This window comes from Cinclus cinclus, chromosome 6, assembly GCF_963662255.1.
Source record: "Cinclus cinclus chromosome 6, bCinCin1.1, whole genome shotgun sequence".
Taxonomy (NCBI): domain Eukaryota; kingdom Metazoa; phylum Chordata; class Aves; order Passeriformes; family Cinclidae; genus Cinclus; species Cinclus cinclus.
The window spans coordinates 1159430-1184363 of NC_085051.1; the positions used below are offsets into that span (position 1 = coordinate 1159430).

The window sequence follows — 24934 nt, forward strand, 5'->3', positions numbered from 1 at the left end:
CCTGGAGTGAGCGCAGCCACAGGAGTATCCACTGCAGCAGCCTCAGTGAGTAGCCCTGGATCAGGACAGCTTCTGCTGTCAGGCTGAGAGATACCTCAGCTACACAGCCAAGAGAACAGGGCTGAAGCTTGGATTCTTAAATGGTGCGTGGAGCATTTCTCATAACCTCACCAAATGAATTCTAACCTTTGGATTTTGGAAATGTTAACTGGTAAGACGGGTACTCCACATTTTCATTTATCTCAGAGCTCACATTACCCAGAATTGGATGTGTCTCCCATGTACCATGAGTCACTTGCTTCAAAAAGGCCTCTGTTGGCTGGAAAGCCAGTGACAAGTCTAGATGGCAGGTCATGTGCTCTGTTTGGATACACAAGGCTACACTTCAAGGGAGAATTGGTATCAGGAGGAATTAATAAATGACTCATGTTTCAGCCCTGAATTTCATTCCAGATATCACAGAAAATCTGAATACAAATTATATGTTGCATCACTTCTGAAATTTGGAAGAAGTGATTCAAAAGAAAATACCACAGCCAATCTTCTGCCCAAGTTAAAGCAGGGGGGAAAGGACCTGTTCACATCAAAGCAGCCCCAGTGTGCGTGCACATTCCACTTTCAGCTCACTGTGAGAAATGAAGTTGATCTTTGGACACTTAATGCTGTATGAAGGCAGCCTTTCACTTGGAATGACTGTCAGCTGCTCTGTCACATCCTTACTTTTTGCCTTGCAGCTGAAAAGCAGTAACTTCTCTTATGAAAGCCAGGTTTATCCTCCCTGACACCAAGTGTCCGTGCCCCTGCCTGTACCCTGAGTGAAGAACTGCCTGTGCTGATGCACTTCCATCCTCGTGTGGCACAGGACTGTGCAGAGAATTCAACTTAAAAGTTGGAAAATATCCATTTTCATAAAGAATTTTCCAAGGGAAAAAGAATAAGAAAAATATGTAATCAATTTGGTCTGTAATACAGGTGTGTTACCATACCACATAGGTGTAAGGTGAAGGTCTGAATTCAGGCAAGTTATTTGGCTCAGAACAGCCTTTACTTTTCAATGACTTCTTAACTAAGCAGATGCTTCAGTGCTTTCCTGAACGGAGGTATAACAAACTTACCCTCTGATCTTACTGCTAATGATGTCTGGTTTATTTGACTCTAAAATGTGCACTCCACTGGAGTATGGTTTGACATAGCAAATGAAATACTTCCTCACACTTGGCACTGGTGCCTTCACCCCTGTGGATTTCTGCTGTGTGCCATTCTCACTGAAGGTCTGTCCTCCTGAGGATGCACGGGATTCATCTCTAATGGCATTGCAAGGAGGTTGGCTCCTGCTCTGAGGAGAAAGCTCCTTCTTTTTTGGAAGCAATTTCCATTATTTTACCCCTAATCACTGTTTAGATTCCTGCACAGAACTCGGTAACAGAGACTTTGGAAGAATCAAAATACAGACTTTTAAAATACAACTCCTCATTTCCCCAGGAACACAACAATACCAAACAAAGAGTTAAACCAATTCAGCATGTTTCACTGCTTCCATGGAACAGCAGTGGCTGAACTCTCTTTGGCTGAATTGTAGCTGTGGGGGTTTCTGACTTAATAGGAACAGTCTTTTGAAGAACTGAAGATCGCTACGTAAGAAATGTTGAATCTGCAGTTCTGCCTAATTAGTGTGATGTAAGTTACATTAAAAATATGTGCAAAACAGGAAGACAGGCAAAATAAGAGAAGTAACATTTCCTTAAGTAAGTTTCAGATTAAGCGAGATTAAAACATTCTCCAGCATTTCTGCCCTATCAGCAGGGAAATGACTAAACTCACTGTCTCCTACATAAAGCATTCTTCAGTATATCCAAAGAACAAGAAATGAGGACTGAAAATGCACTGTCAATTTCTTTGGATTAAGGTCAAAGCTTGAGAAAGAGAGAGAATAGAGTTATTTTCCTTCACAAATTCAACAATTTCAGTTATAATCAGATTAGGGAAATAAAGTCAGAAACAAAATTCAAAAAGAATAATTATAATACTTACATTGGTGACATATTCAATATCCTTCCAAATATTACATTCCCTGGGAAAATCTGCCAAATCTAAAAAATTATCCACTACCACTTGGCCAATCAAGTCGTGCCTGGAGAATCTGTCAAAGTCATAGACAGAGAAATGGAGTTTCCTCGTGTTGAGATCATTGTACGGGACAGTAAATAAAAAAACCTCATCAAATACTGGATTTAGGGTCTTTCTGTGCACTTTAGTCTGGTGTTTTGTTTTCCTGTCGGGGAGCAGATATATCTTCACGTACGGATCTGAAGTTCCAGAGAAGTCCTTCGCCGGCAGGTTGACGGCCTTGTGGATCTTCACTATCAGCTGCTCCAAATCACAGTCGTACTTGAGGATGAAGTTGAGCTTCCCACAGGCCTTGCTGTTGCTCCTCCGGCCGTCGTCCGTGTCCAGAGATCTCTGCTTGTACAGCTCGGGCTTGATGCGGCCGATGCCCGTCAGCTGCTCCTGCTTCTGGACCTGCTGGATGTTGAAGTCAGGGTTGGACAGGTTGAGCTGTCTCCGCAGTGAATTGTGCCTTAAAGCGAAAAGGAAAGAATTGGAACGGGCTGTGCACACGCACTACAGATCCTGTCGGCGTTTGGCGCATTTCCCCAGCGTACGGCGGGGTGGGGTTTTTAACCAAGGGATAAACCCTGAGAGCCAGCGTTTGTGAGAGCTGACCTCCAGCATCAGACTGCTAATGCCACACCATTTTCTGTTCCCATGCCTCAAGCTGGGCTGACATGGAAAGATGACCACCCCAGCAAATGTTTTCCTTTTTTTCCTCTCACACCTGATGTAATAAACTCTGGCACTTTGGCTGAGAAGCTCCTTTACTTTCATTAGCTGCTTTTAGCTTCAGTCCAGTGAAATTTAATAATTCACACTTACTGTGACTGAAATTTTTCCTTCATGGATGGTAACAAAAACCAAATTTGCAATCGCTGTTGAGGTAGGGAGATGTGAAAGTTGGATTAGGTAAAACCCTAATCTTCTACGAGTTCCGTTTTATTGTCCTATTCATATGCAGCAATCACTCAGCGTATTGGTGCACCAAGAGCTCGGGTTGAACACAGAAAGAACACGTGGAAAATGCCAGCACAGGATTAATCCAAAGCTATTTATATTGAATGTAATCAGCAATAGTTCCTCTGCTATAATTGTTCATTCATTTCTGGTAAATATCTGTTTACCCATGCTTAAAGAAGGAACAGCCTCTTATGTGCTATCCTAATTTTTTTCTCTTGTTGCATAATAAATAGATAATCTTATGGCTCTACATTAGTCATTTCTAGGATAAAGTATTATCATGTCACCAAAGGAGAAAAAGAATAAAAATTCAACCCTTAAGCTCCTCGTAGCAGTGAGAAGTGCAGAATATCCTGTGGAGGAATAAAAAAGAATGGGCTAACAAAGAGCCAGTGGGCTAGTGCTGTACCTTCTCCAACTGAAGTTCATCTGCTTTGGCTAAGAAATTTACTGGCTCTTCACATGCTGATCCTTATTCTTGCTGTATGAAACATAATCCTTTTATACCTGCCCCTGCACACACTCTCAGCCTGCCCCTTTCCTCTTCCCATGTGTACTGGTTCTCCAGTTCCCCTGGAGACTTCACTGACTCTTGCTCAGTCACACTTACCCCCACAATTTAGGCATGATTGTGGCTAAAATATACAATTTTTTAATCCTATTTCTAACTCTTGCAAGAGTTTCATCAGCTTGCCCTACTTTTCTTCTTTGGAAAAATCTTTGAGGAGAATTACTGAGTGTTCAGCACCCGTGCCAAGTGCCAATGAATATGCTTTACAAGATAAATCTAGGCCGTCCTGGTGCTTTTAAGGAATCCAAGGGTCCGTGTTATCCAGCTCCTGAGGGAAAAGCACCAATGAGACCATAGCTGTGATGCCTCAGGGTTTCAGTTTCTGTATTTTCCACATATTTGTAATCCTGCAATTCTTTAGCGCGTAAGTCTAAAACTCCATACGGAGTGTTAGCTACTGTTCTCCCAGTTTGGTCAGACACAACAATTCCTCTCCAGGCCTGGGAATCAAGGACACCTCACTGCCTCCGGCCTGAGAAATGTAAACAAAAGTGAGTTGGGGGAGAGCAAACCTGGGGTAAATTACTTCATTACCTGAAGCTGTAACTGGGAGATTAACCCCCAATAAGCAAATGGACCAAACTTATAAAAGTGTGAAAACCCCTGACCCATTGTCCATTTTTTGGGTGTAGCCCCTGGGGGGCTTTGTCTGCCCAAAATGTACCTGAAGGCCCTCCAATAAATACAACTGCTTTTTATTTCCTTTAATTTGTCTGGCCTCTGTTATTAGGTAGGCCCAAAAAGGCATCAGTTGAGAGAAGAGTGGAATAGGATTGCGAAGCTGCCACTTCAGCCTACGAGGTTCACACACCTCAGTGAAGAACTGTCGTATATTTTATTTTTCTTTAAAAGGAACATGGCAAGAAGATGCTATGTATTTCTCAGCTCAGTGAGCCATGCTTGTTGGGCCGTACCTGCGCTCATGAACAACAGAGAGGAACTGGGGTTACTGACCGGGCAGACGAAGTGGGCTCGGTGATCTGGCGCTGCATCCGCACATTGGGCACGCAGTTCTCCTTGGCTCCCACCTGGGTATCCAACGGGAGGTCAGGGGAGGTGTGGCTGATCTTCATGGAGGCCTCGGGGAAAGCTGCGGGCTGCCCCAGGTAATCCTCACTGTACTCACGGCCATCGGTGTCCGCGTCCGCGTAGTGCAGCGGCTCCTGCTTGCCGTCCTTGTTCGCGAAGGGCGAGCCTCGCTCCCGCCACGGGATCCAGCACAGCTTCCAGGACACGAACAGGGACACGCCGAACAGAGCCAGGCCGCAGGCCGTGACCACCAGGGACAGCAAGCTTATGGAGATGTCTGCGAACAAGAGGAGCGCGCCCATGTCATGCCTCCGCGCTCACTGGAGCTCGGCATCTCCAGAGCGCCCGCGCGGGAGGCGAACGCCGCTGGACAAACTGAAGCACATGAAATTTTGGTCCCCACAACAGTCGTAAAATACAAACTTATTAAAAAGTTCTGATTTCCACACCCCCCAAGGGTAAAGAAAAAGTTTGGAATTCAGTATAAAACCTGAACTTTTCTTATAATTTCCCTCTAAAAGCTGGGTGGGATGAAAGGTCATTCCAAATGTGGAAGGGTGGTTGTTCACTTGCTCACTCAACTTCTTACTGATGAAAGAGCTGTGCCTGGAGTACATTTTATCTTTTTTTTTTTTTTTTTTTTTTTTTTGCATTTCATGTAGTGCAGTTTCCTCCACCTGTTTTACCAGTTCTTACTAGCTTCTCTTCCAGAACCTGTATGAGGCTTAAACACAATTGAGAATATGCCCACAAGCAACTCCGTGACATGAATTTTTTAGGTATTTCACTGATGTATCTTGGTTTGTTATTTAATTCCTTTCCATCTAATTTTATACTCATGCCTATCTTTGCAAATTATTTTTGACTATCAATGCATGGCTTGATCTTCGTAATTTAATTAGGATACCAATATTTTTTCAAAACTGAGGTTTTTCTGGGTTTTTTAACTCCAAATTTCTTTTTCTGAATTTCTGGTGTAAAAAGGAATGTGGAGATGAGTTTTCCGCTGTTTTTCCCCACATTTCCAGCATTATCCTACTCTATCAACACAATTAAGTTGCAACTGGGAGTGGGTTTTACTCTGTTTTGCTCTGCGTTGCACGTTGGGAAAATGACTCAGTGGAACAGATGTTTTTGTGGTTACAGTGTTTTTGAAATTAATCTCTCTGTGGATTACACAATACATCATGCCTTAAACACAATTAGTGAGGATTCTATTTTACTGCCTTAAATTATAAACACAAGCTGATCAAAGCAATTTTTCACACTGTGTGTAGGTTCAGAGTGTCAGGCTGCATCTCTCTAAGCAAACACCTAGCCTGAATTCTCAAAGGATGGCAGAGGGTTGAAATGTACTGCTTCTACTAAGACAATTATTTAAGAATGACAATTCAGATGAAACAGCCCCAGTCCATTCCAAAATAAAAGCAACATTTAAAAAAAAAAAGTGCGAAAGTCAATACCTTCTGCCCCTGCTGTGAGTCTCATTCTCACCAGCCAGACAGATTCAATTTCCACAGTGGGGGGAGTGACACTCCAATCCATTTCACACAGGAGCTGTCCAGATTATTTTACATGCTGCAAACCAATTTCAAACAATTTTAGCCAGCATGGCCCTTTCTGTCCTTCTCCAAGTCACATGAAGACAAAACTCATTAAGAGTGGGGACAGCACAGCAGCTGCTTGGAATTACAGCAAAGAGTTTTCAGAGCTGAAATTAATTAAAGAAATTCCTGCCATGCATAAAAGGGAATTTGGGAGAGAGCAGAATGGTAGTCCTCGATAATTTTTGAGTATTTATTGGTAAACAAATCTGGCAGTGGAGGCAGAGCACAACCTCTTTTTGATTAAAAAGCTGAGGATCAAGGATTTAGAAGTGAAAGAAAGCCTTTAGAATAAAGCAATTTGTCTTCGATTCCCTGGAGAAGAAGCAAGAAATCCATCAGAGGTCTGCTAAAAGGCCACTTCTTTCAAAGAACTGATTCAATTAAACGACCCAGAATTGAAAGAAATGAGAAATTTGGAGGTACCAGAAGCACCTAGAAGATTACAGGGTGAGAACAGAAGACTGTCCAATGATAGGGGTGTGTGAATATGAAGGTAAGAATCAATTTGAAAAGTAGACCGGCAGTCCCCTTACCCTACCTTGAAGATAACTTTAGAAGAGGAAGTTTTCTGGACAACAGATACTGTGAGAAAAAGCACGTGAGGGTGATATGAACTGTTTTTAATTTGGAGAGCTTGGGGGCTTTAATAACATATATAACACTATTATCTCACAGCTTGCTTGCAGAGAAAATGGACATTAAACAGTGGACAGATGGACAGTGACAGTAGACAGGTCACAGCACGAGAGAGGAGGGTTTATCCATCATCTTGGTTTTACTTCCTCCTGACTCCTTTGTGTCAGGGAGAAGTTTTTGAATGGAATTTTTGTTTCTGTGGGTGGAAAAGGAGCCATCATGTGTCTTCGTGTTTTACTTCTGTGGAAGACTGCAGACTTAAGGGTAGTGCTCTAAGCTTTCCCCTTTCATCAGACTAATTTTCACACCCTGCTTGCCTGGCTGGCAATTTTCACCAACAGTGCAGTTCCATTATGAATACCTGAGGTGAGTCCAGTCCCATGTGAAGAGGTTTTTGGCTGCATCCCAGAGTTGCTTTTCTATTACCACTTGTACTGTTGCATACTGTATTTTCTCTATAATTTTTTACTCCATCTTTCCAGATGTCTCAGCTTTTCTAAGCCTGTTTATCTGTATTCTCCTGTGGTAGTAATACTCATCTGATGCCAGTGATTTCCTCTGCTTTGTAATGACAGCAGAGTAAGTCTTTACATTTTTGTCCTCACAGAAATGAGATCTGCAGCACAGAAAGTGTTCCTCAGAAATCCAGCTGCTTCTAAATTCCCTTTGTGAATGCCATGACACCAGCCAAGCATCTTGATATGAATCTAAGTCAGAATTTTGTGATTCTACCTTTGTCATCATGGCTACATGAAGAGCTGAGGTCCAGCACGTCAGAATACTTGGATTATAGCATATTGATTATAGCATCATAACATGTTTGTAACATGTTCGACTGTGACCCAATTACAATGTAAAAATGATGTGGAAATGGGAAGTGAAATGGAGTTTTCTACCTGTGGATCACACCATCAGTAGTTACCACAGCCTGGAGAGATGAGTGTGGCCTTTTTGTTTCTGACAGATTTTATTACAATCTGTGAGATTAAAAAACCCTCAATCCTTTTGTCAGAAAGACTCCATTTGGTCACTGCTGAATGCTGAATCTTTTAGATTTTTTTTTACTTACACTTTAAATTAGATCTGAAACAGAAAAAAAACTGAAAGCCAGGCAAGGCAAGGCAAGGAGAAAAGAAAAAGCCCACTTTTTATGTTAAGAGATTGTCTGATAGGAATATAAATGATCTTGCCTTCAGATTCTCCTACGAAAGAGAATGACAGAACCTTTGGGGATGGGACCCTTCAGCTCATTTAGTTCAACACTCTGCCCAAGTAAGGTGACCTCACACAGAACATGCCCAGATGAAATTTCTCCAAAGATGGAGACCTCCCCAGCCTCTGTGGGCAACCTATTCCAAGGTTTGAGAACCACCAGGTAAATTAATAGCATAACCTTACCTTGGTAGGGATAAAATGCTAAGGGGGTAACATCTTTTAGATCACAATAACCACAATTTCAGCAATGTTGTAAGATATAACTGCATTCTGTAGATTATCTAGTAAAAAAGGAAATAAAATTATGCTTCTATTTATATTTCAAATAGGTTTTAGTATAGATCCACTGAACACAAACTTTTGTATTGACTTTGAATAAAATCATAGACTGCATTAGAAGAATTTGTATAGTCTTGAATTTTTACATACATGTTGCATGAGTGTAGTTCAGTATGGGAGGCTGTAAGACAAAGGTAAATGTATAATGATTCCATTCAAATACTGACAGTACCACACTGCAGGCCTGTGACTTATTTTTTTCGGAAATAAAAGGATGTGCTTTATCCTCTAAAACTCTGATGCTGAAAAATCTCACCAAAAATTAGACAAGCAAAACATAGAAGCATGATGGCTTTATCTTTTCATATGTGAAACAAGCACTGAAGTATTTTTTTTTCCTTCTTGTATTTATTAAATTACCATTTGGATTGCTGAACTTTATACAAAACAAAACATCTAAATTAGCCAATAACAGGTAAGGTCAATAGCTAATGCAGATCAATTTATGTGTCTAGACATGCAATTGGAGTTCTGGAGTCAAAAAGCACAGATTAAACTGTTTGGATTTGTCTGACTCCAGGAGTTTCAAGTAAGAGCCAGCATATGATAAATAAAAAACAGCTGAATTGGGAATTTCTCATCATCCAGGCACAGAGAGGACATTTAATCAAAGGAACTGGTGACCAATAATGTAATTATTTAGTCAATCAAGTTGTTGGTTGCCTGGATGTGACTGGTGTTCTACCAGATGAACTCCTTTACCAATAAACTGGCTGTAATTTGGTTAACCTGAGGCTGAACGAGTTTTACTAGAAATTGTAACTGGGAGAGTTCTTCACACATTCTTATCAAAGTAAAACAAGCTTTCTTCTCTCTGCTGATTTACTCTCCTGTTTTTATTAAAATGACTATTCCAATATTACAGCAGTATTGTAATATACAGTCGATCTTCTGGGTGAAGGTTGGCAAGCAAGTGGTGAAACAAATCTCAGCAATTCAAAATCTTACAACACAGATATTTTTAGTCCAAAAGAAGCAATCTTTCCCTATTTATACCCAACAAATTTCAAAAGGCATTCAAATAAAATAAGAAAGTTATTTTTTTCCTGAATAATCGTATTACTGGACTATAGGATATACTGGAACAGATCAATCTTTGTGAATATAATTCTGTCTAAATTCGGTGGAAATTTCAAGCTGCCATTTCCTGAGGGGGAAAAAAAAATTCCTCCTTCCATTACTTTTTTGTTGTTTGGGGGGAGATTTTAAGGAATATGTTTCAGAGTCCAGTTTCTTGAAAGACAATGAAAACATAAGTGCCTATTGCTTAAATCTGAGCTGTGCTTTTGACAACCTAAATTGTTTTTCTTCTGTGCAAATACTTCCACAGAGGGTTGTAGCCATCATTCAGCTCAGTAGGTGTACTGCAGGAGCAACTTCAGTCTTTTTTAAACCCAGAAGTCTTGGACCTCAAGTTTTCCAGAGAAGTGTTCTTGGGATCAGGTACCCGAAGCAGTTTTAACCTGGTATTGCACTGTAGTTTCCTCTGTGCTTCACAAGTTTTCCTTAATTAACATAACTGGCACTTGTTCAGGATAGAAGGTGTCCCTTGGCAAAGACTCCTGGGACAGAGGAATAATTCTCAGCTAATGGATTCTTCTCTGAAATGCTGTTAATTATCCTTAATACTGTGTTTAGAATCTTTCAATGCAGTTCTTTAAAGGAAGGCAGCTGAAAACCAAGGGAATGAATCTCAAATTATATTCATTTTGTAACACGTATATGCTCCAACTGTGTCTGAACCCAAAATTTATGAGTGTGGACCAACAAAACAGGCCTAAATGAGATCAGTGTCAGGGCTTCACATGGTAGGAACATTCTCCATGCTCTAAAAATGTATTTGTAGCTGGGTCTCCCTGTTATTTGAGGCTGCTATTAGCTTTTAGTGATTTTTTTTTTTAATTCCCTGGCTGTGTGTTCTACATCTTCTAGGTAGGCTTTAGGGTATGTAAAGCTCTTGTGTTAGTTAAGACACTGTTCTAATCCTCTGAGTGGTTTGCATGTCTTTTTATTCCTGAGAAGTGTTAAAAATTCCGGTTCATCAGGGTCTGCTCTCTCTTCATCTGCTTTGCTTTGGTTACAAATTCGTTTAATGTTTTTTCCAGGTATTGCTTAACACTAACCAAGTCCCATAAATGTAATCCTAGGAGTTCACCAAGGTACTTGTCAATTAGTTTAAATCTACATAAATTTCACAGCACAACTTCAATACGAGATCAGAATTACTAAACGACCATACAAAATACTCACAATAACAAGTGCAAAAGCAGTTAGAGATTTGTTTGTGCAGAGTATTTTTCTAGCAGGAATCGCTGTGATACAACTCAAAACTGACATAGATTGACATAATAGTTTATTGATAAGATCACAAAACGAAAGCTTTAAGCCAAAAGGAATCCAAACCAACAAAACCTAAAGCAAATTGTCAATGGACATTAAATAACAAGAAAAAAGTACTCAAAACATAGTAAATTACACCTTTTTTTGTTTTGCAAAAAGAAAGTTTTGGTCATTAAGAAGAAAAGCTATGTAAGCAGAATGTCTTGCTTGTAACTCAGGTCACTTCATACTTAGACAGCTGATAAATTACAATAAAAATTTTATGTGAACTTGTTCTAAGAAGAATTTATTACTGTTTGCACACCAGATCTCTCATATACTTAGTCTACATTAATGCAAATTTCTTTGACATCTTAGCAGACACACAGCTGACACATAATATTGTGTACAGTTTGTAAGTGAAAAAAAAGCCTTTACTAATCAGACAGCTGGCTGAATGAGCAGTGATTTTCAAAGAGTTGAGAGGAGTCGTATGTCCAAGGGCTTGCATTTCTCCCTGTCATCCTGAAGCAGGATCTACTGGCAAATAATGATGCTGTTCCCCTGGTGGGAACTTCTCCCACTGCTCCACAAGTGACATGGACACAAAGTGCAGTAGAAAAAAGAACTTTTCTGGTCTGCATGTACACAACTGCAGTAAGATTTTCCCAGGTTCCCATGCCTCATTCTTGGTTCTTTTTGTTCATTAGCGAGTTCTCTTTCAATGCACACTTCACGCAACTGATAAAACGTGCAAAACTACCTTTGATTTTTTTAACACCGAGTGTAAAATTCTATAAACTAGGTAAAAAATTCCATAAATGAAAACATAACAGAAGAGAGGACGGCAGTTCTAAAGACACCATGCCAGATTTTCAAGTACTCTGTGTATTGGGAAGGCTTTAATGGCTTTATTTTACCCTGTTAGGAAGAATCATGGAGAGATACATTTGCAGGACGGGAAAAGTAGCTGGAGCAATGGAACACAAAATCTTCTAAAAGCCATTTGGCATTTTAGGCATGCTTGTGTCTTGTTAGCTAAAAGGGAAAGCTGGTGATATTACACGTGGGAAAGACAATCTGGGGGTAGACATACACACTGCAAATTCCTGCCACCATCAGGCCTGTGAGGTCCTTCACAGTGAGCAGTTTTGTTTCGTAAGAGTAAAGCTCCTGTGACTTTTTCTGCTTCTTCTTTGCATGCGTTAAATTACAGAATCAGATTGTTTATTCCAGGAAAACAATTAATAGGATACACTTAGATTTTCTCTCCCTTGCAGGATCCTTCACAAAGTGAGAGGAGATGTTAATTAATGTTTTGCAAGGGTTTATCCCGGCTTTTTTTACACTATGCAAAATAGAAGTTCATGCAGTAATTGAAGAATTTAACTTCTCATCTAGTCACACAAAATGACTAGTCACTTTTGGCAAATACTACGTATGTTCCCTCATTAGCAGAATGAAAGGTTTTAATAGGAAAATGAACGATGGAGAATGAATAAAGAATAACCTAGAGAAATTTTTGAGTAGAATTTTTTTTTTGACAAATAGCGTGTGTTAAAAATTATGAAACCATCAAGATTTGTGAATATTTTAATGACTAAGCCACCCGAGCACACATTAATCTTGAATATTATGACCCTATGAATAATAATGAAGATAAATTGCCATTTATTTCTGCACTATATAGCCAGCAGCAGGAAGTCCCCAGGTTATGGAAGAGCAAACAGCTTATTTGAACCACGCCAATAAGCTCCATTATGGTGCTTGAAAGCCCAGTAAGTTGCAATAATAGTAAAGTGTTTTAGAGTACTACAGGAAATGACAGAGCAGCATTTCATTTCCCATTTGTATAAAACTGTACAGCAATATTCTACCAAAGTGCTCAAAACAACAGCCAGAGAGATCATAAAATCATAGGATGGTTTGGGTTGGGAAGGACCTTAAAGATCATCCCATTCCAATCCCTCTGCCGTGGCCAGGGACACCTTCCAAAATTTGTGAAATTAAATTAATACAAAGGACTGGGAGATGCGGACAGAGCACTAAAGAGTATGAAGGGCTGTTTGAGATTCAGCAAAATTTGAGTTTCACATAAATACCTAAAGACTAAATATATACACACAAATCTATAATGTGATGAATATGATTAAAAGATATTTTTACACACACAGCCAAACGGTTCATAGGAGTTGCCTTGCTCATATAGTTCTAGTCAAAATCTGTATTTTTCTTTCAAATTTCCAATGTTTTTCCTGATAGAAACATTAAATTTCACATATTAGTGGTCTCTTCTTCTCTATAATTTTATTAAGTGTAGTGGAAACCCTCAGCCTTTCTGGTTTCGAGTGACCTAACAAAAAGAACTATTTTTGAACCTTTCTCAGTTTGTTGGGGTATTTTGGTTTTTGTTTGCATTTTTTATATATAAAAATACATAAGAAAGAAGAAGACATTATTACTTTCCTGGACAAGTTACACAGAGTAGAAGTGCAAGCTTCTCTGTAAAGTCAGATTGCTTGCAATAGAAACGAGGTCAATTATTTCATTAGCTTCCTTTTCAGAATCAACTACTCTAAGCCTACATTTTGGGAGTTTGGCACTTCACAGTGGTTCAATATTTACAATACTTGTTCTGCATTTAAGGAAGAGCCAAAATTCATTTGCTTTCTCTATACTGGCAGATCATAAAAAGGTTGTCACAAGTGTTGAAACCTCACAAGTGACCTCAAGAAAGCTGCCTGCACAGACTGATATGGATAAAGAGGAAATTCATTGCTTATTACCGTCACAAATCACTAACATCTTAAGCTGATTAAATAGCCTGATTTTTCTTTTAGGAAGGAGTTGCTGGCACAAAGGGAAAAAACGACAGCCTTGAAAGCATTTATCTTTCTCAGATGAAGAGACAGATGCACTGTAATGCTCACAGTGACTTCTTTTAAAAAGTATTTCAGCCACTTTCTGCCATGGCAAATGTATTCTCTGTCTGTGGTTCTTTGTGAACTTAGGGTTCCCACTTTTTAAAAGGAAGATTTTATAAATCTGATTTATAAATCTGGGCTGATCTTTAAGTATTAGGGTGTGATGGAAGCCTTACTGGCAGGAATATTTACTACTAGGAAAGATAATGAATTAATAATTTACCATCAAATCATGTCTACTATAAATCCACTGTTAGAAAAAAAAATATGGAATATATGTTTTTTACCATTCATACTCCATTACTAGAGAGCAAAAGAAATAGCTTAAGACTTTCAGACTTATGAGTGGGTAATTCTAGAAGTCATAAAATCACAGAATCATTTGGCTTGGAAAAGATCCTTAAGATCAAGTCCAAATGTCTTGTCTGTCGACAGCACTGTCTAAGAGAAAACTGCAGAACAGATATGAAAACAGAGAAAATCAAGGGAAATCTAAAGTGAAACATCTTAGGAATGTAGCAGCTAAAGAACAGAACTGAGAAACAGATTTGGTAAAATTATCATTCAGACTGCTCTTCTGCTTTTTCATTCCTAGACATGGATTATTTTAAAGCTGAGATGCTCTTGGAAGCTTTCCTAATTTTGGCAAATCTGAATACAGAAAAGAACTTCAACTTGCTTATTTTTGCGAAGCATATACTAAAGAATGCATGCTTTGAGTAACATTTGAATATATCTGGATTTCTGTTTTCCCAGATTTAATTGTACAGCCATGCAAAACATTTTATTAAAAGAAATCTAGAGAAAGCACAAGTAGCTACAACTGTTATGAACTAAACAATTTCTTGCGAACTGATTTGTTTCATGTTGTATTTAGTCGTGAATGTAAACTGAAACTGGACAGCTTGAGGGGTTTTTGTTTTTGTATTTCTCACCCCAGAGTGGGCAGGAGGCATCCCAATGTGCAACTTTCTCAGGGAACAGCAAACTGAAGGTACTGTAGTTCACTGAGGGATGAATTCAGGGCTTTATCTCTACAGCTGCTGATTTAAGTACTTTGATTGAGCTATGACAGATTAAAAAGAGGGGGGAAAATCAGTACGATAATAAATCTAAGCCATGCACTTCAGCATCAGTGAAGCAACCGTGGGATTGCTGCTCTCCAACATATATGTCAAAGTTCACGGATGGGATACAAAACTCGTGTCAGTGACTCAGGAAGATTAATGTATTAACATGGCCTTGAATTCCCCGAGTCAAATTCTGCACCTAAACCTGGAGAAACATGGCCCTGCCCCACCCTCAACAAATCACTTACTGTGAAAAGGTCAGGAGTTGCTGAGAAGCTGCTGGATTCTTAAGGAAAACAAATCTTTAGAAGGAGACAGGTAGGGCACAAGGGCCAAAGATGAAAGTTGATCTAACCCTATGTGCTGTCAACTTCCACAGCTGCTGATGCCTCTTGCACCTTCCTGTAAGCAACACCCATAGCTTTGTACCCAGAGAATAATAAAACAGAAATGCCACAGAATAGCATCAATAACAGTTCATTAAGGCTAGAAATTCTGGCAACCATCAAGATCAAGATATTTTTTCATTTATGAAAAACAGCCTGGTTTTGCCCTTCCACCTCTACGTAAAACCAGACATTTTCCAACAAATGCAGTCCTACACAATGGCCTACTGTCTTAGAAGTTAATTCCTTTCTCATCCATGTTGACATAAAGGTCAAGATAGTAATGTTTCAGCATTTTTTTAGGGTTTTAAGGCTGATAGTAACTTCACCAAAGACATCAGCCTTGCATCTGTCTGGAGGTTTCATAAGCTGCAAGGGGCCTCATGGTGGATTTTGCACCTAAGAAAAGCAGGAGGGGTTTTTATTTCTGATATTTAAAATCACTGTGAGCCACTGTGAGTACAAGAAACTTGTGAACACCAGAGACTAAGGCCAGAGAAAGGATCAGAAGCTCTTATGATCATACAAAAAGTCATTTATAGCAACAGCTGCATGTTGAACCCTATTTAAGAGTATCAACCACTTTTAAGCAGTGTGTTAATGCATGTAAAAATATCCAGCAATTAAAATATGAATGGTTAATATTTTAAAACTCTCCTGAAGGTTTTAATCTGTTACCCTCTATGACAATGAACACTTCATACACTCGGTTTTTCCAACACTGCAGATGGATCCACACCCATTTACACTGATTTGTGCCTTCACAGGTTTCTCCTTTGCTTTCTGTTCTTCTCCCTCTCCCCATCCCTCCCCTCTGACATACACACACAGGACCATCCCAAATCTAAGACACATCAGCACAGGTGGGAAGACAAGATTCTGAAGTATGTATTAAATACATATAAACTGACCACTAACATAACCTGAATAAATGATGTTGCCTGTAGGGCTTTGGTGGTCTAAAATTACTAATGGTGAGCAGGATAGATTTGTATAAATCCTGATTTAAGGAGTCATTTAATTACTTTTCAGGAGTGATCAAAGGAAGGAATTGACACCTCTCTTGCCCAAGTCTCCAGACCACATCTCTGATGCCCAGTTACTTCATTAATGTCCATCAACTTAAAATATGCCTTTTGACCCCCTGGACTATGACACAAAGGTCCATTAAAAATATTTTTCTCCTTTCAAATGTCACATGAATAGGAAAAGGTGTGAAAATCCAGACTTTTAATTGGAAAGGCGTAATTTATAATGTTTAAAGAGCAATTTGCAAGCTATTTTTTCAGTCTTTATTTTAAAGTTTAGTGACCTCTGCTATATATCTGAGACATAAGTGACAGCCTTTTGTCCTTATTTAAATAATCAATGAATTTGCTGTTGTTGATAAGGTAATTTTTATTTTTTTTTTAATCAAGATTTACTCATGAAAGCTGTAAGAAAGCATTAAAATGTGTCTGGACATACACAGTTAAAACCACTGTGAGTAAATCTGTATCTGAAGAATGTTAATGGAATGTAAAAGGCACAGAAATGTGTTCAGAAACACTAGTGGATATTTGAAGAACTGTTTGTTTTTCTATTCACAATACCAAGTAGACTGCAGAACAAAGCTGTTAAATTATCTCAGTGATTAAACTGTTTATCACTTCATAAATATCAAAGTTACTTAAACGTCTTTTTAGAAACAGGAGCAGAAACCCAAGACGCAGCACAGTTCTCAAGGTGAGCCTTTGTAAAACAGTGTGAAAAGTTAAAAATGGAACCTGGATCTTCTCACTCCTCACTGTGAGTCTAGCAACTTTCCAGTTGCTTCTAGAGAAGTGTGATGCCACTGAATAGAAGGGACACAGGGAGTTTGACAAGCATTACTTAGCACACAAGCAAGGAATTGGCCACTAGTCAGATGGGATCGCTTTTTGAAATAATCCAGTTAAAAAGGAGTTAATTAAACAACTGAGTCCTGAGAAAGCTGTCATCTCTCCAGCTGTCATCTCTCCAAAGGCACCTGCTTTCTGGGAGGTGGCAGGCACATGGCCAACACATGAAGGACTGAGAGGATGAACAGATTTTGGACAAGGAAAGTGATAGAGGCAGCTGAAAAGCCACGTCACAACCCTGCAGAGTGAAAAAACCTCATGCTGAGCAGCAGTCCTTGGGCTGTAAAACAGAAGAATTTTTTTTTTTTTTCCAGAGTAGATTCCAGGAAGACTGAAATACCATGAATCATAGGATGGTTTGGCTTGGAAGGGACCTTAAAAATCATCTACTTGCAAACGATCTGCCAAGGGCAAGGGACACTTTCCAACAGACCAGGTTGCTCAGAGCTCCATCCAGTCTGGCCTGGGACACTTCCAGGGATGAGTCACTTCTCTGGGCCTCACCACCCTCTTAGCAAAGAAATTTTTCCTAATATCTAATCTAAACCTATTCTCTTTCTGTGTGAAGCCACTTCCCTTTGTCCTGTCACTGCAGGCTCTTGTAAAAAGTCCCTCTCCCTCATCCTTCTGTGCTCCCTTCAGGTACTGGAAGGCCACAATTATGTCACCTTCTTTTCTGGGCTGATCAAACCAAATTTTCTGATTTTCCTTGCAGGAGAGATGCTCCATCTCTCTAATCATGTCAGCCTTTCTCTGGTTAACGTCCTTCCTGTGCATCTACAAAGATCCAAATCAATTATAATCAACATCAGTAATAATAACAAAAAAAAATCCCCATCAAAACTGAAACAGAGGTTTTGATAAGTATAGCAATTCTGGAAGATCTAAGCAGAAAATCTGAGGAATGGTATTTATGTACAATCTTAAATGGCTCCTACAGTAATGATTTGTAGTTGTCTTCCATGCCCCAAGTGATGCACCCCATTTTCTGGTGGAATATGCAATTGTAATGGTAGATGCAATTGCTATCAAAGTTAATAGACTCTTTCAAGTTGGAATTCTGCAGATTTCAATCTTGCTGCACTTCCTTCTGAAGCAAACTCTGCAGCATTTATTTTATAATCTTTTATTATCAAAAGACCATTTTACATATTACATAAGAACCTTAATCTGATAATTAATTGAATGGAGAATGGCAAAATAATTAACTGAATTAAAAGTAAGATCTAAACTAGTCTGAATATGCTGGAAATCAGTCCATGGTATTTAGGCTTACCTTTTAATTTGCAACAGTTTAAAAAAAAAATTTAAATTCCTCTTTTCATCCAACATTCTGATAGAAGATATTTTTAATGTTTTAGACATACAATTATTGCCACCATTTGTCATATCCAGACTCTTGGAGATATTTTGTGCTTGCAGCAAGTAGAATCTACACTCTCTACTAGAAAATGTATTCTACTGGATTTGCATTTTCTTTACTTAAGTTAATTTAGCTCGATCTGTATCTTATCTCCTGAAATTATTTTCTCCAGAAAAAAATAGAACAGCTAGTTTCTTAACATGAGGAACTGAAGAGTATCCTCTGCTTTAGGAAGGACAGCAAGGAAATCTCTGATTGGGTCTTCCTTGAACAATCCACTACCCCATGAAAAGAGCAGGTGCTCTCATTCCAAACTTGAGAACCCGTCTTCCAGCATCCAGGCCCTGGATGACAGCGGGAGACAATGCAGCTCTTTACTCCTGGGAAGGAAAATTTTGCACATTCCCGTTGTTGATCTGTGAGAAGGGCTTCACCTTTTTTTTTAATTTTTTTTCTTTTTTTTTTTTTTTTTTTTGCTGTCCTAGACTGCTTCTTGGCAAAGCTCTTTGTTTTATTGAGGTTTCTAGACAGTCCATGCTAATTCTGGAGCCTTGGCTGTTTAAACAGAAAATATTGCCAGGATAAACTGGCAGAGGAATTCATGTGAGCCATTCAGTGCTGCTTCTAGCTTGTGGCCTAGAGGATGTGGAGCGAATACATTTCTTTAAAGAATTCCTGTCCAGTTCCACATGCCGAAGGAATAGCTCTGTCTTACAGACAGCACAAGACCTTGTTCACTTCAGTCCATAACCACCCTGGTGTGCAGAGAATCCAGCTCCTCTTGCTGTGTCCCACAAGCTGGGAATGGAGATTGACCTGTCATGCCTTTTTGCAGGAGTAACGGTCCCTGAAGTCAGGGACATTTCAAGTACAGGAGGGCCATGAGTCTGGAACACAAACCATGTTAGTTTCTATAGTGTTCTACTCTGAAGAACAGTCCCTCACCACAAAGGTGCCCTTATTTTGAGCTGTGTTTTTGTAAGCAATTAACTCCCAATTTTTGAGAAGCAAACAACAACCCAGCAATGTGCCATGTGCTTTAGAATAAATACAGTATAGCAATTTCGGTTAATTGCATACGAGCTTCTCAACGAGACCGGGGATGGAACAAGGGTGACAAGCAGTTTACCAGACTGCACTTTCAGTGCCAAAATCAATTACAGCATTCCAAAGCCCGTAAACAGCAATAACAAACTCTGTGTCATTGTGCAGCTTTGACTGATGGCCAGCATGTACTGTCTGGTTGGGTTCAGCTGTGGGGAAGATGCAGCAACAGCTCCTTTTAAAGAGTCTACAGCACACACTTGCAGAGGGAGAACAAAGTATCTGCATGTACATATATTGCTGCTGCTGCCAGCAGCTCCAGCGTGTTTAGGCCAGCCTCTGGATGTCATTGATAGCATAAACACAGAGTAATAATTAGTTTCTAGGCAATGCTAACCAATGCAGAATGAGGCTGAGTATGAGGCTGAATTCACAGCACTGAGTTTATTATTCACTTTGGCTCACTATTGGACAATAGTACCAGGGGATAACAAATCCCTCTGGGGGTTATTCTGCAGTGAAATACCACCAGTTGTACAGCATCCTACTTCTAAAACAGAATTCCAAATGTGCTAGCTTCGCTCAAGCAATAAACAAGAAAGAGAAGATAAACAACCATAGCAAAGAGAGAAATTATAATCACGGGGTACGGCACAGGTTTGTTAAGATGAGTTCAATTACAATCAGTGATACACTTTCCACGTGATGCATGCACCAGGCTCTCCAGGTGGGTGCACACAAACAAATGGGACGTAGAGAAAGGACCATGAGCCTTGAAACCACCTTCCTGCAGACTCATCCTGCTCTTCCTTGGACCTGTTCCAAGCAGAGAACCACTGCTCTCCTCACCTCCCTCCCAGAATTAGAAGGAGCGTGAAGGAGATGTTGGTGTCAGCCCCTTGTTCCTAGAAACCAGAACACTGCTGCTGTGGGATACTGAAATAAACAGCGTGGGAACTCTGAGCTTCCACATCTTCTCTCCTCCCCCAAGATCTGCTCAGCTGGATTGCTCTCAAATCTGGGGGATTCCTTGCCTTTGAAGAACTTAAAATGTTCTGCTGCTTCTAAGGGAAAAACAAACACAATGGACGGGAAATTTATAGTTTTTTCACCTTCTGGTCTCTTAAAATACTAATGGGGGTTCTCATTTCTCCAGAGACAGCTACATCCCACTTTTCCTTCCAGCTGGAGTACACTGATGGGATTTGCTAACCTTTCAGCCACTTCAGTGGAATGATTTTAAGCTAATTTTTTGAGAACTTGGAACCTTTTTCTTTGTCATCTAACATGGGTAGATAAGGCACCCACCAATATCTACTTCTTATCCTGGCTCCACATGGCCCCTCAAAATAAATACAGAAAATTAGGCTGAAATAATAAAATAAAATCAATCATCTGATAGCTTGATTATATTAGAAAAAAATACACATAAAACTGAATTACATGAACATTACTTGAAATCTTTTTCTATATACTCAGGTGCTTGTACACATCCTTTTCTCAGAAGTCCCTGTGATCTTATGTCCTTAAAATCAAAATGATTCCCACCATCAGGTTGACTCACATGACTGTAGGAAAAAACGAGAATAATTTTTTTAATTATTAAATGTCAACGTTAAGAAAACAGAAAACTTCTCACTCATAAGTATCAGACTACACTAATTAAGGAAAAAAAACTGACAAAAAAGAAGAAGGGAAAAGGACCAAGCACTTCCAAGAACCGCATGTTCCGAACTTCTGGACTTGTGAAAGTTGTGCTGTTAGTGGGTTGTCAAGTAGAGTTACCCACTGCAATTTCTCTAGAGGACTTTCACGTAAGGAGTGGGTAATTAATTCTGTAAGTTTCCTAAATTTGAGCACAACATACACTGAGGTATACTGAAATGAATAAACAAATAAATATCCTTAAAAACAAGTAAACAGAGCCAGTAAAAATACATTCTTTAATCCCATGTGTGAGGGGGGCACAAACTAGAAATGGGGCACATCAGAAACGTGTCCCCCTCCAAGAAAACCATGTTTTATTCTGCATTTCTGCTACAATAATGTGAACAGGATTATCATGACCATTTTCCTTTCAGTTTCAGTCTCAAATGGTGTCACGCCAAGATGTGCACATGTAATCCAAGCCAGGCCATGAAAGCAAACACTCAGAACTCTGAAATTATACTGAAAATGGGGCAGTAAACAGCAAAATGCTGGGATATGCAAAAGATTACCCAAAGTTACCATGTTAGAGCTGCTGCTGTGTCAGATATGGGCTGGAGTGAGTGGTATGATTTGAGTTTGAGAATGTAAATCCAAGCTTGCCAAAAGGTATCGTGAATAAATTCCACAGCTAAACATATGAAACCCAGCACACAAATAGAAGTTTTGAAATCATCCTCATGCTTTTATTTAGTCCCATTTGAATGTGTATTCCACAAAATCACTGCCTCTCAATTATGGCTTCCTTGCTGATAACAGAGGCACATTTCTATTTGCTAACCCACACAGGAGGAAAATGTATTCTGTTTATTATTTATAAGAGTAAAGTGCTGAGAGGCCCCAGCAAAGCCCAGCTCTTATTTTGTGTTTGCTATGAAAATAGAGTGAGCCATATTCAGGCAGGCTACTTTCCACCTAAATCCTTGGGCCCACTGTTTTCTCTTGGCTGCTTTTTAGGCCATTTTCTGCTCAATGCTTTACTGACATCACACTTGAGACATGCCCTGCTTTCTCTGCTGATTACAGACATGGCATTAGATGGAATTTTTACTGCATTATCAGTACTGAAAAAGCAGCTGAAAGGGCGGGGAAAAACAGCACTGACAGATTTCTACATGACCACATCTCAAGTGCACAATTAAAAAAACAGCCTTAGTTTTCACAGTCCCCAACTAGTAATCTATTGCAGCCAACTAAAACATGACTCCTGTCTCTAAAAAACATCCCTGAGTCAAGCACATTTGTATTAACATACTGTTGAGTAATATTTGGTCAGCAGGATTTGCAGGCAGGCAGCTCCTGTGCTGTTTGGTGTGCTCACAATTCTCCCCAGCTGGGGTGAAGTCCTTCCATTACCTTGAACCAAGTGCATCAGCATCGTTCCTTTCATTCAACTGCTGAGTCAGGAAATACTCTGTCAAAGCTTGCTTCTTCCCCTGATGTTTTTCCAAAGGCTAACAGGTAAAAGAATAAGCAACATTTTAAAACAACAATATTAACATTTATCTCAGGATGACCTATGGATTTAAGATCTGTTTGCTGTCATTTACTGGGAACAGTACTTCTGGAAACGCTGCAAAAGGAGTGCCTCCCTGCTCATCAAGGCTGGTTATGCAACACTTCTGTACCCAACATTTTTTTCTATTCTTGTCCTAATAAAACTATTTTTATTTATTAGCAACATCTGCAAATTTGCAAACCCAGCACGTGCCCATATGTTATGTGGATACCCACTGTGAGGTGATGTTTCTTTTAACGTCAGTGATTCTATGATTGCAATTATTAGCTACCATTCATGTTTCAAACCACTAGGACTGGCACAAAAAAAAGAAAAAAACTGTTCTTCTTTTACAGCTTGGGCAGTTTTATACTGCTGGAGTCCAAGGACTTACATATTTCCCAGATGCAGATGGCTGTTCTTGGTGTCATGCAATCCACCACACTCCTTTAGTGATTGCTTTATCACATCCAGTTTGCTCACATATCTTTGAGATAGCATTTTAAAGCACTATTTTTTCAGCTTTCTGATCTGCTCTGCTTGGTGAGCAAATAAAAAGGGATTTTCACCGGCCCTGATGCAGCAGTGAAGACTTGAGAAAGGAAAGAGTAGAGGAAGGAGGGACTGCACAGTTTCTTTGCCTCTCCATCTCCTGTACAGCATATGTCACAGCAGATACTGTCAACAGGGCTGGGGAAGAGAAGCAGACAATGGAGAAAGAAAAGCAAAGGGAAGAGAGCCGTTAAATTTTGCCCTGGCAAAAACATCTCACAGAAGCAGCAAGACCGTCCTGAGAGGAAATCAAGTGTGGGAGAAAATTAGGGATACTGCTCAAAAGAACAGGACCTGGAGAAATAAAAGGCAGTACTGATCTGGGGTTTTGAATTCCCTAACTCCCCTCCTCCCTGGCTCTCATGATTTTGAATGAAACATTAATACTGCTTCAGATGCTTCTTCCCTCCAAGGCCAATCAGCTGCTCGGCAGGGCGTGAAGCGCTTGTTCATTTGAACAGCTAACGAGGGAGTGGAAGGACAGAGCTAATTCCAAGGCTTTTCCAGCACTGCTGAAGCTCACATTTGTCTTGACACACAGGAGCGACCTGAAGAGCCTCTCTCCACTTTGGAAGAAGAGGAGTGGTGTGTTAATTCTGCATAAACAACCCCGAGTTGTCAGAAGGGATAATTTTTCACAATACGGTCGTAAACATCCAGTTTTGAGACTGGAGTAGACACCTCGTCCTGCTTAGTGCCATGGCAACAACTGCCACGGGAAATCTTCCACACAGGGAGGGGCAGAGAAAAAAAGGGAGGTAAAACTGCCAAATGACCAGAAATGTTAAATCCCAAGACTTCCATTTTAACAAAATTACTGCTTCATCTCTTGGTGCGCAGAGCCTTTAGGATAAGAAGTGAACCCCAAGACTGAATTTTGGACATTCCTGAAAGTGAAAAACTGCTTCCTCCTAATCTGGGAAGGAAAGAAAAGTTGAAGTGGCTGAACATGCTGCTGGTCCTGTTGCTATTAAGGTCTGTTCTGGTTTCTAGCTCCCAAGAAAAAGGGAAAAGAAGGAAGAAAATTCCATCAAAGGAAGAAAGAGCAGTTTCTGTTCACAGTGCTGGGTCTGACTTGTAACACTACAGAAGGCCCAATAGAGTAATCACTATCAAATCACTCTGGCAAACCTATACCTGTGCACTGCTATTTTGGGAACTGCTTTTAGCTATTTTATCATCACTGGCTCCTAGCAGCAGGAAAGAAATCATCTTGACTAGTCAATTCTCTCTTTATAACACACTGACAACAGAACAAGAGACGGGTACGGAACAAATAAGGTAGGCAGGAACAAGACATTAACTTGAGAATAAGAGCAGATATAAAAATCTTACACCTTCTGCAGCTAAGAGAAGCTGGCAGGAATAGTGATGCTGCTGCACAGAGAAGACTCAAGGTGACAGCTTTTCCATACTAAGGGAGGCCACAATGGCCAAGCTTTCTCTTTCCTGATTAGCCCCAGCCCAAATGTTAGCATCAAATCATGATTTCTCAGGCTGGCTTAGAAAGCTAATGAACCCACAAAAATCCACCATCAATGAACAAACTAGTGATAGGACCCCAAGAAAGACAAAGAGTTTGGATAGATCTGCTTTAGCTGTTGTTTTTTTCTGCAGCAAACTCTACAAAGAAGTTCAAAAGGTTTCAAGAATCAGGACAAAAAAGAGGCAAGTTTTAACGTAATAGAAAACAGGAATAGAAATTCTTACAACAGAGGTATA

At 39.8% G+C, this 24934-nt stretch overlaps 1 protein-coding gene across 1 annotated transcript in view; it reads right to left on the minus strand.

Moving 5' to 3' along the window:
• Nucleotides 1–24934, minus strand: part of SYT9 (synaptotagmin 9) — a 58953-nt gene that overhangs the window by 24563 nt on the left and 9456 nt on the right. The window contains exons 2-3 of the mRNA XM_062494506.1: nucleotides 4598–4949; nucleotides 2032–2578 (exon numbers count right to left, since the gene is read on the minus strand). Coding sequence (XP_062350490.1) covers nucleotides 2032–2578; nucleotides 4598–4949 — 899 coding nt within the window. The remainder of the gene's footprint in view (nucleotides 1–2031; nucleotides 2579–4597; nucleotides 4950–24934) is intronic.